Source organism: Oncorhynchus keta, chromosome 34, assembly GCF_023373465.1.
Source record: "Oncorhynchus keta strain PuntledgeMale-10-30-2019 chromosome 34, Oket_V2, whole genome shotgun sequence".
Classification (NCBI taxonomy): domain Eukaryota; kingdom Metazoa; phylum Chordata; class Actinopteri; order Salmoniformes; family Salmonidae; genus Oncorhynchus; species Oncorhynchus keta.
Window position 1 is genome coordinate 22,328,973 of NC_068454.1, and position 14,701 is coordinate 22,343,673.

General features: G+C 50.1%; 1 protein-coding gene across 2 annotated transcripts in view; it reads left to right on the forward strand.

Annotated features, from left to right (window-relative positions):
* Window positions 1-14,701, forward strand: part of LOC118366629 (ephrin type-A receptor 3-like) — a 195,746-nt gene that overhangs the window by 127,869 nt on the left and 53,176 nt on the right. For both annotated transcript variants that reach the window (XM_052493448.1, XM_052493449.1), the window contains exon 6: window positions 6,732-6,856. In XM_052493448.1, coding sequence (XP_052349408.1) covers window positions 6,732-6,856 — 125 coding nt within the window. The remainder of the gene's footprint in view (window positions 1-6,731; window positions 6,857-14,701) is intronic.

The following is a 14,701-nucleotide window of genomic DNA, read 5'->3' on the forward strand; positions in this document are numbered from 1 at the left end:
GCCCCACAAGGGTGCGTTCTGAGCCCTCTCCTGTACTCCCTGTTCATCCACGACTGCATGGCCACGCACGCCTCCAACTCAATCATCAAGTTTGTGGACGACACAAAAGTGGTAGGCTTGATTACCAACAACGACGAGACGGCCTACAGAGAGGAGGTGAGGGCCCTCGGAGTGAGGTGTCAGGAAAATAACCTCACACTCAACGTCAACAAAACTAAGGAGATGATTGTGGACTTCAGGAAACAGCAGAGGGAACACCCCCCTATCCACATCGATGGAACAGTAGTGGAGAGGGTAGCAAGTTTTAAGTTCCTCGGCATACACATCACAGACAAACTGAATTGGTCCACTCACACTGACAGCGTCATGAAGAAGGCGCAGCAGCGCCTCTTCAACCTCAGGAGGCTGAAGAAATTCGGCTTGTCACCAAAAGCACTCACAAACTTCTACAGATGCACAATCGAGAGCATCCTGGCGGGCTGTATCACCGCTTGGTACGGCAACTGCTCCGCCCTCAACCGTAAGGCTCTCCAGAGGGTAGTGAGGTCTGCACAACGCATCACCGGGGGCAAACTACCTGCCCTCCAGGACACCTACACCACCCGATGTTACAGGAAGGCCATAAAGATCATCAAGGACATCAACCACCCGAGCCACTGCCTGTTCACCCCGCTATCATCCAGAAGGCGAGGTCAGTACAGGTGCATCAAAGCTGGGACCGAGAGACTGAAAAACAGCTTCTATCTCAAGGCAATCAGACTGTTAAACAGCCACCACTAACATAGAGTGGCTGCTGCCAACACACTGTCATTGACACTGACCCAACTCCAGCCACTTTAATAATGGGAATTGATGGGAAATTATGTAAATATATCACTAGCCACTTTAAACAATGCTACCTTATATAATGTTACTTACCCTACATTATTCATCTCATATGCATACGTATATACTGTACTCTATATCATCGACTGCATCCTTATGTAATACATGTATCACTAGCCACTTTAACTATGCCACTTTGTTTACTTTGTCTACATACTCATCTCATATGTATATACTGTACTCGATACCATCTACTGTATGCTGCCCTGTACCATCACTCATTCATATATCCTTATGTACATATTCTTTATCCCCTTACACTGTGTATAAGACAGTAGTTTTGGAATTGTTAGTTAGATTACTTGTTGGTTATCACTGCATTGTCGGAACTAGAAGCACAAGCATTTCGCTACACTCGCATTAACATCTGCTAACCATGTGTATGTGACAAATAAAATTTGATTTGATGTGATTTGAAGACAGGAGAATTATACCAAATAGGACAGACTGACCCTAGCCCACCAGCGCATAGACTTTTACAGCATAGATACTGGAGACTGAGACAGGGGGGGTCGGACACTGTGGCCCCATCCAAAGTTACTCCTGGACAGGGCTAACCAGACAGGATATAACCCCACCCACTTTGCCAAAGCAAAGCCCCCACACCACCAAAGGAATATCAATTGACCATTAACTTACTACCCTGAGATTTGGCCGAGTACAGCCCAGAAGGATCTCCTCCACCGCACGAGCCCAAGGAGGTGCTAAACTGGACAGGAAGATCAAGTCAGTGACTTAACCCACTCAAGTAGAGTATAGCAAAAGAAAGCCTGGCATGATGTGATGCACCCCTCCTAGGGACTGCATGAGTGCGAGCAAGCCAGTGACTCGTAATAGGGTCAGAGGCAGAGAATCCCAGTGGAGAGAGGGGAGCCGGCCAGGCAGAGACAGCAAGGGTGGTTTGTCACTCCAGTACATTGGCATTTACCTTCACACCCCTGGGCCAGACTACACTCAATTATAGGACCTACTGAAGAAATGAGTTTTCAGTATAGATAGGGTTGAGACAGAGTCTCATGGATCGGCAGGTGATTCCATAAAAATGTAGCTCTATAGGAGAAAGCTCTGCCTCCAGCTGTTTGCTTAGAAATTCTAGGAACAATAAGGAGTCCTGCGTCTTGTGAACGAAGCGCACATGTAGGTATGTACAGCAGGACCAAATCAGCGAGATGGGTAGGAGCAAATCATCCCTAGCCTTAACCAGAAGCTAGCACTAGAGTAATATGATCACAGTAATATGATCACATTTGTGAGTTCTAGTCAAGAGTCTATAAGCCCTATTTAGCTTCTCTGTTTTGTCCCAGTTTAAAATAAAAAAAATGTGCCACCATCCACTTCCTTATGTCAGAAACACAGGCTTCCAGGGTAGACCATTTTGGGGCTTCACCATGTTTCATCGAAATGTACAGCTGTGTGGTCTACAAAGCAGTGAAAGTTGACATTGTCTTTCCAAACGACATCACTAAGAGGTAGCATATATAGTGAAAACCATGGTGGTCCTAGAACGGAACCTTAAGTAACACCTAAACTTATCATTGATTTGCCAGATGACAAACCATCCACAGAGACTAACTGATATCTTTACGACAGATAAGATCTAAACCAGTTTAGATCTAAACCGCTTAGACCAATTATTTCCAATCACTCCAAAAAATGTGGTGATAAATGGTGTCGAAAGCGACACTAAGGTCTAGGAGCGCAAGGACACAGAGCCTTGGTCTGACGCCATTAAAAGGTAATCTACCACCTTCACGAGTGCAGTCCTCTCGTGCATCCTCTCATCTCTGCAGTGAGCTATTGGGGAAGAATTGGGGGTCAGAGAGAAAGAAGGGGACATTTATCTTGAGGCCAGGAAGCCCTCCAGAACTGTTCACAGAGGGAGAGAGAGAGAGAGAGAGAGAGAGAGAGAGAGAGAGAGAGAGAGAGAGAGAGAGAGAGAGAGAGAGAGAGAGAGAGAGAGAGAGAGAGAGAGAGAGAGAGAGAGAGACAGAGAGAGAGAGAGAGAGAGAGAGAGAGAGAGAGAGAGAGAGAGAGAGAGAGAGAGAGAGTAAAATAAATATACCCAGCATCAAACCAGTGTCCTGCTCAGACACAATAAATCATTACACCCATAAACCACAGAACCAATGAAACAACATCTATACCCCTATCAGAAACTGGGAATGAGAGAAAGAGGGAATGAGAGAAAGGGAGAGGGAACAAGGGAGGAGAGTGAAAACAGACTCGCTCCAAATAGATTCATTAACAGAGAGAAAATAACTTCCAGTGGAAAAAAGTGCCAGCCGTTCGAAAGTTGTATCATCAGAATCAAGAGAGGCTTGAACATTTTCAAAGACAAACTTGTTGTTTCCTGTGGTCTAATGAACTTAAAGCTCATGGCCGCCTGGCCTCTCAGCTGCAGCTAGCAATTACACAACTGTAGAAGTGGAAAAAAGAAAGGGAGAGAGGAATGGAGGGAGAGAAGGAGCGAGTCCTGAGTTGAATTACAGTGCTAGATTGAGACCATGTGAGGTCCCAAGGCGAGGCGACATGAGAGTGAGGGATGGTGGGAGGGTAATACACTGGGGGCAGGGAAGGAGGGATGGTAGGAGGGTAATACACTGGGGCAGGGAAGGAGGGATGGTAGGAGGGTAATACACTGGGGCAGAGAAGGAGGGATGGTAGGAGGGTTATACACTGGGGCAGGGAAGGAGGGATGGTAGGAGGGTAATACACTGGGGCAGGGAAGGGGGGATGGTAGGAGGGTTATACACTGGGGCAGGGAAGGAGGGATGGTAGGAGGGTAATACACTGGGGCAGGGAAGGAGGGATGGTAGGAGGGTTATACACTGGGGCAGGGAAGGAGGGATGGTAGGAGGGTAATACACTGGGGGCAGGGAAGGAGGGATGGTAGGAGGGTAATACACTGGGGCAGGGAAGGAGGGATGGTAGGAGGGTTAGACACTGGGGCAGAGAAGGAGGGATGGTAGGAGGGTTATACACTGGGCAGGGAAGGAGGGATGGTAGGAGGGTAATACACTGGGGCAGGGAAGGGGGGATGGTAGGAGGGTTAGACACTGGGGCAGAGAAAGAGGGATGGTAGGAGGGTAATACACTGGGGCAGAGAAGGAGGGATGGTAGGAGGGTAATACACTGGAGCAGGGAAGGAGGGATGGTAGGAGGGTTATACACTGGGGGCAGGGAAGGAGGGATGGTAGGAGGGTTATACACTGGAGCAGGGAAGGAGGGATGGTAGGAGGGTTATACACTGGGGGCAGGGAAGGAGGGATGGTAGGAGGGTTATACACTGGGGGCAGGGAAGGAGGGATGGTAGGAGGGTTAGACACTGGGGCAGGGAAGGGGGGATGGTAGGAGGGTTAGACACTGGGGCAGGGAAGGAGGGATGGTAGGAGGGTAATACACTGGGGCAGAGAAGGAGGGATGGTAGGAGGGTAATACACTGGGGAAGGGAAGGAGGGATGGTAGGAGGGTAATACACTGGGGCAGGGAAGGAGGGATGGTAGGAGGGTAATACACTGGGGCAGGGAAGGAGGGATGGTAGGAGGGTTATACACTGGGGCAGGGAAGGAGGGATGGTAGGAGGGTAATACACTGGGGCAGGGAAGGAGGGATGGTGGGAGGGTAATACACTGGGGGCAGGGAAGGAGGGATGGTAGGAGGGTTATACACTGGGGCAGGGAAGGAGGGATGGTAGGAGGGTAATACACTGGGGCAGGGAAGGAGGGATGGTGGGAGGGTAATACACTGGGGGCAGGGAAGGAGGGATGGTAGGAGGGTAATACACTGGGGCAGGGAAGGAGGGATGGTAGGAGGGTAATACACTGGGGAAGGGAAGGAGGGATGGTAGGAGGGTTAGACACTGGGGCAGGGAAGGAGGGATGGTAGGAGGGTAATACACTGGGGCAGGGAAGGAGGGATGGTAGGAGGGTTATACACTGGGGCAGGGAAGGAGGGATGGTAGGAGGGTAATACACTGGGGCAGGGAAGGAGGGATGGTGGGAGGGTAATACACTGGGGGCAGGGAAGGAGGGGTGGTAGGAGGGTAATACACTGGGGCAGGGAATGAGGGATGGTAGGAGGGTAATACACTGGGTCAGGGAAGGGGGGATGGTAGGAGGGTTATACACTGGGGCAGAGAAGGAGGGATGGTAGGAGGGTAATACACTGGGGCAGGGAAGGGGGGATGCTAGGAGGGTTAGACACTGGGGCAGGGAAGGAGGGATGGTAGGAGGGTTATACACTGGGGCAGGGAAGGGGGGATGGTAGGAGGGTTATACACTGGGGCAGGGAAGGGGGGATGGTAGGAGGGTTATACACTGGGGCAGGGAAGGAGGGATGGTAGGAGGGTAATACACTGGGGCAGGGAAGGGGGGATGGTAGGAGGGTTAGACACTGGGGCAGGGAAGGAGGGATGGTAGGAGGGTTATACACTGGGGCAGGGAAGGAGGGATGGTAGGAGGGTAATACACTGGGGCAGGGAAGGAGGGATGGTGGGAGGGTAATACACTGGGGGCAGGGAAGGAGGGATGGTAGGAGGGTTATACACTGGGGCAGGGAAGGAGGGATGGTAGGAGGGTAATACACTGGGGCAGGGAAGGAGGGATGGTGGGAGGGTAATACACTGGGGGCAGGGAAGGAGGGATGGTAGGAGGGTAATACACTGGGGCAGGGAAGGAGGGATGGTAGGAGGGTAATACACTGGGGAAGGGAAGGAGGGATGGTAGGAGGGTTAGACACTGGGGCAGGGAAGGAGGGATGGTAGGAGGGTAATACACTGGGGAAGGGAAGGGGGGATGGTAGGAGGGTAATACACTGGGGCAGGGAAGGAGGGATGGTAGGAGGGTTATACACTGGGGCAGGGAAGGGGGGATGGTAGGAGGGTTATACACTGGGGCAGAGAAGGAGGGATGGTAGGAGGGTAATACACTGGGGCAGAGAAGGGGGATGGTAGGAGGGTTATACACTGGGGCAGGGAAGGAGGGATGGTAGGAGGGTTATACACTGGGGCAGAGAAGGGGGGATGGTAGGAGGGTTATACACTGGGGCAGAGAAGGGGGGATGGTAGGAGGGTTATACACTGGGGCAGGGAAGGACGGATGGTAGGAGGGTTATACACTGGGGCAGAGAAGGGGGGATGGTAGGAGGGTTATACACTGGGGCAGGGAAGGGGGATGGTAGGAGGGTTATACACTGGGGCAGGGAAGGAGGGATGGTAGGAGGGTTATACACTGGGGCAGGGAAGGGGGGATGGTAGGAGGGTTATACACTGGGGCAGAGAAGGGGGGATGGTAGGAGGGTTATACACTGGGGCAGAGAAGGACGGATGGTAGGAGGGTTATACACTGGGGCAGAGAAGGGGGGATGGTAGGAGGGTTATACACTGGGGCAGGGAAGGGGGGATGGTAGGAGGGTTATACACTGGGGCAGGGAAGGAGGGATGGTAGGAGGGTTATACACTGGGGCAGGGAAGGGGGATGGTAGGAGGGTTATACACTGGGGCAGAGAAGGGGGGATGGTAGGAGGGTTATACACTGGGGCAGGGAAGGGGGATGGTAGGAGGGTTATACACTGGGGCAGGGAAGGAGGGATGGTAGGAGGGTAATACACTGGGGCAGGGAAGGAGGAAGGAGGTGTATATTTCCTGGGGTATATTCTAATGTTTCCCTATAGTTCCTCTGATGAACTATCTAACTAACTAACTCAATTCGACCAACAGGAACCCCTTTAATATGAACTGTTAACAGGATACAGACTGCTGACTGAACATGCTGCATTAAATTCCTGTGACCTGCTCGTAGATGTTGTGCAAAATGGTCAATAATCTCTCCCCCTCTGCCTCTCTCCAGCCCCTTCTCCTGTGACTGTGATCAGGAAGGATCGCACGTCTCGTAACAGCATCTCTCTGTCCTGGCTGGAACCAGAGAGACCCAATGGCATCATACTGGACTACGAGGTCAAATACTACGAGAAGGTCGGTTCACAAACACCATACATGCTTTAGTACTGTTCTCCGCTGTCCCCTGTGGGGACTAACTCCATGCACTGAAGGAAGAGAAGAGAGAAGAGGAGGGGGAGGGAGAAGCAGAGAGGGGGGAGAAGCAGAGAGAGAGCGAGGGGAGGGAGAAGCGGAGAGAGAGGGAGGGGGAGGGAGGGAGAAGCAGAGAGAGAGGGAGGGGGAGGGAGAAGCAGAGAGAGGGGGAGGGAGAAGCAGAGGGAGAGGAAGGGGAGGGAGAAGCAGAGAGAGAGGGGGGGGGAGAAGCAGAGAGAGAGGGAGGGGGAGGGAGAAGCAGAGAGAGAGGGAGGGGGAGGGAGAAGCAGAGAGGGAGGGGGAGGGAGAAGCAGAGAGAGAGCGAGGGGGAGGGAGAAGCGGAGAGAGGGGGAGGGAGAGGGAGGGAGAAGCAGAGAGAGGGGGAGGGAGAAGCAGAGAGAGAGGGAGGGAGAAGCAGAGAGAGGGGGAGGGGGAGGGAGAAGCAGAGAGAGAGGAAGGGGAGGGAGAAGCAGAGAGAGAGGGGGAGGGAGAAGCAGAGAGAGAGGGAGGGGAGGGAGAAGCAGAGAGAGGGGGAGGGAGAAGCAGAGAGAGAGGAAGGGGAGGGAGAAGCAGAGAGAGAGGGGGAGGGAGAAGCAGAGAGAGAGGGAGGGGGAGGGAGAAGCAGAGAGAGAGGGGGGAGGGAGAAGCAGAGAGAGAGCGAGGGGGAGGGAGAAGCGGAGAGAGAGGGAGGGGGAGGGAGGGAGAAGCAGAGAGAGGGGGAGGGGAGGGGGCAGAGAGAGAGGAGGGGAGGGAGAAGCAGAGAGAGAAGGAGGGGAGGGAGAAGCAGAGAGGGAGGGGGAGGGAGAAGCAGAGAGAGGGGGGGGCAGAGAGAGAGGAGGGGAGAGAGAAGCAGAGAGAGAAGGAGGGGAGGGAGAAGCAGAGAGGGAGGGGGAGGGAGGGAGGGAGAAGCAGAGAGAGAGCGAGGGGGAGGGAGAAGCGGAGAGAGAGGGAGGGGGAGGGAGGGAGGAGCAGAGAGAGAGGGAGGGGGAGGGAGAAGCAGAGAGAGGGGGAGGGAGAAGCAGAGGGAGGGGAGGGAGAAGCAGAGAGAGAGGAAGGGGAGGGAGAAGCAGAGAGAGAGGGGGAGGGAGAAGCAGAGAGAGAGGGAGGGGGAGGGAGAAGCAGAGAGAGAGGGGGAGGGAGAAGCCGAGAGAGAGGGAGGGGGAGGGAGAAACAGAGAGAGAGGCAGAGAGAGAGGGAGGGGGAAGGAGAAGCAGAGAGAGAGGGAGGGGGAGGGAGGAGCGGAGAGAGAGAAAGGGGGCGGGAGAAGCAGAGAGAGAGGGACTGGGGAGAGTGAGATAGAGAAAAGAGTTATCAGGGGTTCTGAGGGAGAGAGAGATTCTTATTGCCATCTCTTATGGCAACCGGGCCAATATTCTCCCACAGAAAAAACATTCCACAGTCTAGTGGGTAAATGTCTGGGCAGGGCGACCACACACACAGATGGGGCATACACACACCCTCACTCTCTTTATGTATCTGACTCACACTGACACGCCAACCAGCCTTCTCTCTTCCTCCTCCTGTCCTCTCCTGTCCAGTCTTAATGGAGTGTAGTTTTATTGCTGACAGTAAATGTGTCTGCAGGGTCTCTGTGAGGAAATTAGCGTGGAACGAATGGCTGGTTTTCAATGGAGCTATGGGTGACTTCTGATAGTGAAATTAGCCTTTATCTCTCTCTCTCTCTCTTTCTATCTCTCTCTCTCTCTCTCTCTCTCTCTCTCTCTCTCTCTCTCTCTCTCTCTCTCTCTCTCTCTCTATCTCTCTGTCTCTCTGTCTGTCTATGTCTGTCTGTGTGTCTGTCTGTCTGTGATCAGTCATCCTCAGATCTCAGTCCCTGGTGGCCTCTAATCCCTTTATTAGCAGGCCAAACACTTCCCTCTCTCTGGGGAAAACACAGTTCTAGGATCAGATCACCTTACCCCTTATCCTAACCTCAACCGTCAGAAGGACAAACACTAAACTGATCTGAGGTCTGGACCTATAGGCTCTGTTTCCTTCTACTTTCCGGTGTGGCCTCTCTCAGCTCTCTCAGCTTGGGACATGTATAGCTGAGCTGTCGCACTCGGTCCACTCCGCCATCACCATCTGAAGGGCCACTAGCTATTGCAGGCATGACTGGAGCCTCCTAACCCCTAGGATAATGGGCTCGTCCAAGAGGAACAGCCAGGACTGGGACACCCAAAGAGACACAGGGGACAGGCAGGGAAGCTGGAGCCATACCCAGTCACGGGGCCTCTTGATCAGGCCTGACCGAGGGTGACTGAGGGCCTCTATACCCAGCAGTGGTCTGATCACTAGACTCCCAGGGACCACAGGCAGAGTGATTTCACTCAGTGGCTAAACAGCGACACAAACACAGGCCTGCCTAAAGAAGTATAAAGAGGCCTGAAGGGGCCCAGGCTGTGAGAGAGGAGTCTATTCCTGGTAGTCCATCCGGCTGTTGATTGTTTACAAACTGTGTTTTGAGGTGTGTGACACACACACAGGTCCAGTCAGCTCGGTAGAGTAGCTATTCTGCTTCATTTAACCTAGATATAGACTTATATTGTATTACCTACAGGGTTAGGGAGGTAGTGTCACACCCTGACTATAGATTGCTGTGTATGTTTCTATTTTTACATTTACATTTACATTTACATTTAAGTCATTTAGCAGACGCTCTTATCCAGAGCGACTTACAAATTGGTGCATTCACCTTATGACATCCAGTGGAACAGCCACTTTACAATAGTGCATCTAAATCTTTTAAGGGGGGGGGGGTGAGGAGGATTACTTTATCCTATCCTAGGTATTCCTTAAAGAGGTGGGGTTTCAGGTGTCTCCGGAAGGTGGTGATTGACTCCGCTGTCCTGGCGTCGTGAGGGAGTTTGTTCCACCATTGGGGGGCCAGAGCAGCGAACAGTTTTGACTGGGCTGAGCGGGAACTGTACTTGCTCAGTGGTAGGGAGGCGAGCAGGCCAGAGGTGGATGAACGCAGTGCCCTTGTTTGGGTGTAGGGCCTGATCAGAGCCTGGAGGTACTGAGGTGCCGTTCCCCTCACAGCTCCGTAGGCAAGCACCATGGTCTTGTAGCGGATGCGAGCTTCAACTGGAAGCCAGTGGAGAGAGCGGAGGAGCGGGGTGACGTGAGAATTTTTAGTTTGGTCAGGGTGTGATGTGGGTGGGTATTCTATGTTGTAGGTCTAGGTTTCCTTTTCTATGTATTTGGCCTGGTATGGTTCTCAATCAGAGGCAGCTGTCTATTGTTGTCTCTGTTTGAGAGCCATACTTAGGTAGCCTGTTTTCCCATTTTGAGTTGTGGGTGATTATTTTCCGTTACAGTGTTTTCACCATACGGGACTGTTTCGGTTACCCTTTATTATTTTGTTTGTTTGTATTCAGTGTTCAGTTTATTAAATTTACAACATGAACACTTACCACGCTGCGTTTTGGTCTACTCCTTCTCCCACCAACGGCCGTGACAGGTAGCCTATATTGGCCTGATGGCGTATATAACAGGAATAAATGATCAAGTGGATATGAAAGGCTAACTGACTAAGCGAAGTGGTGGTAGAGTGAACTTTACCAATCAACCATGTCTGGGAAACTGTGATTTCCAATCCGTACTGTTACCAAACACACACAAACTCTCTCAGTTTCTCCCACTCCAACTTTCCATCTCTCCCTCTCTCCCTGCTCCAGACACACTCTTTAGGCTTCCTCGCTAAACAGCTAAATTACTCTAAGCCTTAGATAAGGCCTTCTAGTGCACTTTATGAAACTAATGTTTGTAGGAACACACTTTAGCATTTATTTTTCTGTTTTTATTTCATCTGGAAAAGAGAGAGACACTTTCAAATCCACTTTAATCTGACTGTTTATTTATGATGGGGTTGAGATGGAAAGGAATGCTACTCTTTACATGAGTTAAATTCAACCTCCTACACTCTCTCTCTCACACACACACACACACACACACACACACACACACACACACACACACACACACACACACACACACACACACACACACACACACACACACACACACACACACACACACACACACACACACACAGTATTTACAGGCCTTGTCCTGGGCTCAACACTATAAGGCTGTAATTCCAGACTGCACCATTTAGATAATCAGAGCAGAACGTGACGGACATATTACATTTCAACAACAGCACACACAGAGGGTGTGGGCAATGGCACAGCTTGTCACACACAGAGAGTGTGAGCAATGGCACAGCTTGTCACACACAGAGAGTGTGAGCAATGGCACAGCTTGTCACACACAGAGAGTGTGAGCAATGGCACAGCTTGTCACACACAGAGAGTGTGAGCAATGGCACAGCTTGTCACACACAGAGAGTGTGAGCAATGGCACAGCTTGTCACACACAGAGAGTGTGAGCAATGGCACAGCTTGTCACACACAGAGAGTGTGAGCAATGGCACAGCTTGTCACACACAGAGAGTGTGAGCAATGGCACAGCTTGTCACACACAGAGAGTGTGAGCAACGGCACAGCTTGTCACACACAGAGAGTGTGAGCAATGGCACAGCTTGTCACACACAGAGAGTGTGAGCAATGGCACAGCTTGTCACACACAGAGAGTGTGAGCAATGGCACAGCTTGTCACACACAGAGAGTGTGAGCAACGGCACAGCTTGTCACACACAGAGAGTGTGAGCAATGGCACAGCTTGTCACACACAGAGAGTGTGAGCAATGGCACAGCTTGTCACACACAGAGAGTGTGAGCAATTGCACAGCTTGTCACACACAGAGAGTGTGAGCAATGGCACAGCTTGTCACACACAGAGAGTGTGAGCAATGGCACAGCTTGTCACACACAGAAGGCAGCTTAGAGACACACCCACTCTCCCACTTCTGAGAGCCTGGGCACACCTGTTTGTTATTTTCAAGGGATCACATGATGTGGAGGCTGACAAGCTGGGAAAGATGTATGACTGATAGGGACTGGTATTATACAAGGCACAAGGAAAGCTTCATACAGCCACTCCTGAGGAGGGAGGAACAAGGGATTGGATTCTACTCTCAGACAGAAAGAAGTTATTTTAAAGGACTTCTTACACCATACATCCCTGATGCACCCTATTAGTGTGTGTTCACGTATGTGTGTTTTACAGTGTGTGTTCACGTATGTGTGTTTTACAGTGTGTGTGTTTTACAGTGTGTGTGAGTGGTGTATGTAAAACCTTTTGATCTGTATCATGTCGCCAGTCTGTTATTGGGTCCATAAAATAGAGATGGAATCAGCTGATTGGACATGATGTTTGGTTTAGCGAGGGCTCTGCAGCTTAGCCATCTCATTTGTGTGTGAGTGTATGTGAGTTCTGTACATGAAAGTGAGACGTGATGAGGTGTGAAGCCTTTGTTGTATATCTAGGTGCACAGGACAGATGAGACAACTCATTAATCAAAGAATATTTGCTGTATGGTCTGAACCCTCTTACCTCACCCATCAAGACATACCTTTGAAACTGGACTCTGATCTACCACAGGCTCTTAGAGGAGGTTTCTACAGCAGGCCAATATGCAGGGCTGAGCTGTATTTCAACAGAACCGAGACCAGCCAAGAAATGTCAAATGAAAACGTTTCAAACCTAAGTCTATTTATGCTGCCAACGTACTGTATATTTGTACAAGATCAACTCACCATTGCTTAAATGGTCCTCTCTGCTCTTATGTACATTAGCTTTTTATTATTGATTTACTTCTGATTAGTGGAAGAGAAAACATTTGTGTTCAATCCATCATATGTAACCATAGTCCGTCACTCATCTGGTTACACTTAACAATAATGGATCACACCAGCGTGTCTGCACACACACACACACACACACACACACACACACACACACACACACACACACACACACACACACACACACACACACACACACACACACACACACACACACACACACACACACACACACACACACACACACACACACACACACACACACACACACACACACACACACACACCAGCCTTCATCAACAGGCCACTTAGTGTGGATAGAGGTTCTAGACATGAAACAACATTGAGTTGTTCTGGGGGTCGGAGGTGGTGGGGATTCACGTGAAGATGCACTATGCAGAAATCGCTCCACCATTTCCTGGTTGCAAAAAGAGTTTACCCAATTTCAGTTTGTGACAAAACAAGAAAGTATAGTGTAGAGAATCATTGTACCATCTAAATGGCTGTGAAATATATTTTCCATAACCAAACATATTGTATTTCCAGCTGTTTGAAGCTGGAAGTAAAAGATGCAAAAGTTAAACTTCAGAAGGTGAAGCATAGAAATAGCACACATAGAACAGACTTCTTAGAATTGCATTCATTGAGAATGACAGATCTATAATGAATATATATATATATATATATATATATATATGCAAATTTTGTTGGGTCGCCCAAAGGGTTACATATTGCAGCTTTAAAGGACAAAGTAGGAGCCAAATGTCTCTGGTTTTCTCTCGGTCACTCCCTTCACAGTATGATCCCTTCTCCACTGACATGCATCTCCTCTCCCTCTCTCTGGCTCAATGAGAAAAGGGATGGTACGACAGCCAACATAAGCTGTAGGGCTCTGAATCTCAGGGAATGCTATACATCTGTATTGATCTCGCCTCTCTCCCTCCTGTACAGTCCCCTGCATCTGGAAACAATTGGCTGAAAGTAGATCCGGCCAGTCAAATTACACTGAACAAAAATATACATGTAACATGTAAAGTGTTGGTCCCATGTTTTATGAGCTGTAATAAAAAGTCCCAGAAATGTTCTATACGCATAAAAAGCTGTGCACAAATGTATTTACATTCCTGTTAGTGAGCATTTCTCCTTTGTCAAGATAATCCATCCACCTGACAGATGTGGCATTTCAAGAAGCTGATTTGAAACCATCTCAGGGAAGCTCATCTGCGTGCTCGTCGTCCTCACCAGGGTCTTGACCTGACTGCAGTTCTGCGTTGTAACCAACTTTAGTGGGCAAATGCTCACCTTCGATGGCCACTGGCACACAGATGGCAGACAGCAGACAGCATGTATGGCGTACCTTTTTGTTAAGGTATCTGTGGCAAACAGATGCATATCTGTATTCCCAGTCATGTGAAATCCATAGATTAGAGGCAAATTAATTTATTTCAGCTAATTTCATTTTATGAACTCAAATCAAATCAAATGTATTTATATAGCCCTTCGTACATCAGCTGATATTTCAAAGTGCTGTACAGAAACCCAGCCTAAAACACCAAACAGCAAGTAATGCGGGTGTAGAAGCACGGTGGCTAGGAAAAACTCCCTAGAAAGGCCAAAACCTAGGAAGAAACCTAGAGAGGAACCAGGCTATGTGGGGTGGCCAGTCCTCTTCTGGCTGTGCCGGGTGGAGATTATAACAGAACATGGCCAAGATGTTCAAATGTTCATAAATGACCAGCATGGTCGAATAATAATAAGGCAGAACAGTTGAAACTGGAGCAGCAGCACGGCCAGGTGGACTGGGGGCAGCAAGGAGTCATCATGTCAGGTAGTCCTGGGGCATGGTCCTAGGGCTCAGGTCCTCTGAGAGAGAGAAAGAAAGAGAGAAGGAGAGAATTAGAGAACGCACACAGGACACCGAATAGGACAGGAGAAGTACTCCAGATATAACAAACTGACCCGAGCCCCCCGACACATAAACTACAGGAGGGGTCAGGAGACACTGTGGCCCCATCCGAGGACACCCCCGGAAAGAGGACACCCCCGGACAGGGCCAAACAGGAAGGATATAACCCCA